Source organism: Solanum stenotomum, unplaced genomic scaffold (assembly GCF_019186545.1).
Source record: "Solanum stenotomum isolate F172 unplaced genomic scaffold, ASM1918654v1 scaffold7519, whole genome shotgun sequence".
Classification (NCBI taxonomy): Eukaryota; Viridiplantae; Streptophyta; class Magnoliopsida; order Solanales; family Solanaceae; genus Solanum; species Solanum stenotomum.
Genome location: NW_026036740.1, coordinates 1 through 2,216, shown reverse-complemented (window position 1 = coordinate 2,216; position 2,216 = coordinate 1). Strand labels below are relative to the sequence as shown.

The window sequence follows — 2,216 nt, the reverse complement described above, 5'->3', positions numbered from 1 at the left end:
TTGAGCCCGAATGTTGAATCGACTTTTTTAAGGGAGGGATAGTTCACCTCAAACTAGTGCTAGTTGATGAGAGTTACTTCGGAAACAAAAAAGTAAAGTCAAATTTCTCTGGGGTATTATCTCAATTCCAATAAAATGCAATCGAGTAAAGTATGACTTGGCGATCAGACGATATATGGATAGAACTTATAACGGGGTCTCGAAAAATAAGTAATTTTTGCTGGGCCTTGATCCTTTTTTTAGGTTCATTAGGCTTCTTATTAGTTGGAACTTCCAGTTATCTTGGTAGAAATATGCTATCTTTTTTTCCACCTTAGTAAATCATTTTTTTTCCACAAGGAATCGTGATGTCTTTCTACGGAATTGCGGGTCTCTTTATTAGCTCTTATTTGTGGTGCACAATTTCCTGGAATGTAGGTAGTGGTTATGATCGATTCGATAGAAAGGAAGGAATAGTCTGTATTTTTCGTTGGGGATTTCCGGGAAAAAATCGTCGCATATTCCTCCGATTCCTTATAAAAGATATTCAGTCCGTTAGAATAGAAGTTAAAGAGGGTATTTATGCTCGTCGTGTTCTTTATATGGACATCCAAGGCGAGGGGTCCATTCCCTTGACCCGTACTGATGAGAATTTGACTCCACAAGAAATTGAACAAAAGGCTGCTGAATTAGCCTATTTCTTGCGTGTACCAATTGAAGTATTTTGATAAATTGAGAATCAGAACGTTCATTCAATTAAAGAAAACGTATATGAAAGAACCATAAAACGAAACTCTTTTTATGGTCTTTATCCGTTTTATGGTCTTTATGCGCACGCAATTCAATAACAAATAACAAATCGAAATAATAGATTCATCTCAGACGGCAAACCATTTCGAAAGCAAGAATTTTTTTTAGTTCAATATTTGTTGGAATTGACACTTTAGATCCAGATAGATCGTATCTTGTAAATTTGAAATTCTTTCTTTTGTATTCTTTAATGACCAACAATTGGATTTCTTAATTAAATTGGATTTCTTAATTAAATACTGAGAACTAGCCANGGAATTGACACTTTAGATCCAGATAGATCGTATCTTGTAAATTTGAAATTCTTTCTTTTGTATTCTTTAATGACCAACAATTGGATTTCTTAATTAAATACTGAGAACTAGCCAATTTATCCTTTGCCAGTCATTTTTTTTTAATCATCCTAATATCTTTCCCTCAATTATTCTATTCTTGACTATGGGTAATCAGTGAAATTTTTTCAAAATATTGGATATGCATAGGATTAGCTGCTTCAATGGGATCTTTTATCCTGGCCGGAGGACAACTTACCAAACGTATAGCATTCCCTCACGCTTGGCGCCAATGAGGTTTTTATTTGAGAGAAAAAAGAAAACTATGCCTTCGCCATATGAATACTAAGTAATAGTAGCATGGCACTTCGAATTCGACATGAAAAGTTTTTGTATTGTTTTTTTTTTCAAAACATTAGATTCTGTATCGAGAGAGTAGTATGAGATAAGCGGTATTTCCGATTTTCTCTTATCTATCGAGAATTCAGTTCAGCGTCACAAACTTATGCTTACTCTCGAAGGAAAGTCAAGCCACAAATGATAGAAAATCTTCGAAAATAAACAAAGACTGAAAATAAATGATGTAACTAATAGTGATCCAGGAACAGGATCTCACCACCACTTCAAAAAGATCTCCAAAGCTAGAAACGATCAGCCACTGCGGGGAGTATCCTTACTAGAATCTGCATAAAAATGATACTGAAGTAGGGTGTTAGTACAATCCACAAGTATTCAGTAGCCTTGGCCGACTCAGCTAAATGAATTAATCAACTTATGAAATATACTAAGGAATGCTTCCACCTGTATACACAAAAGTCCCATTTCAGCATCGGTGCCGCAAATTTATAATGAACGACGCAAGTAAAGTAAACACATAAGGTCACAACAGTTCCCATATCACAGACAAGTCAAGCAATTCAAATGATTAAAGCAATGATATGATGCAATTATGTGATGATACAGTGGAATCAAGATTGTCGTACAACCTGTCGTATATACCCTGTTGAGCTAAGGCTCCAAGAAAAGGATCCATAAGGGACTCGCAGTCCATATACTAAATCACAATCTCAATATCTCATTAACTTGACACCTCAGCATGGCCAAGGATATAATAAGGTGTCTCATTTTCTTTCCCAAAAGGAATCTCAACATTTT

The 2,216-nt window shown here is 35.2% G+C and overlaps 1 protein-coding gene across 1 annotated transcript; it reads left to right on the top strand.

Moving 5' to 3' along the window:
* Positions 1-47: 47 nt before the first annotated feature.
* On the top strand, positions 48-998 carry LOC125853006 (photosystem I assembly protein Ycf4-like). The gene is given in 1 exon segment (XM_049532693.1): positions 48-998. A coding segment is annotated over 1 exon segment (555 nt). The 5' UTR covers positions 48-152; the 3' UTR covers positions 708-998.
* Positions 999-2,216: the final 1,218 nt, after the last annotated feature.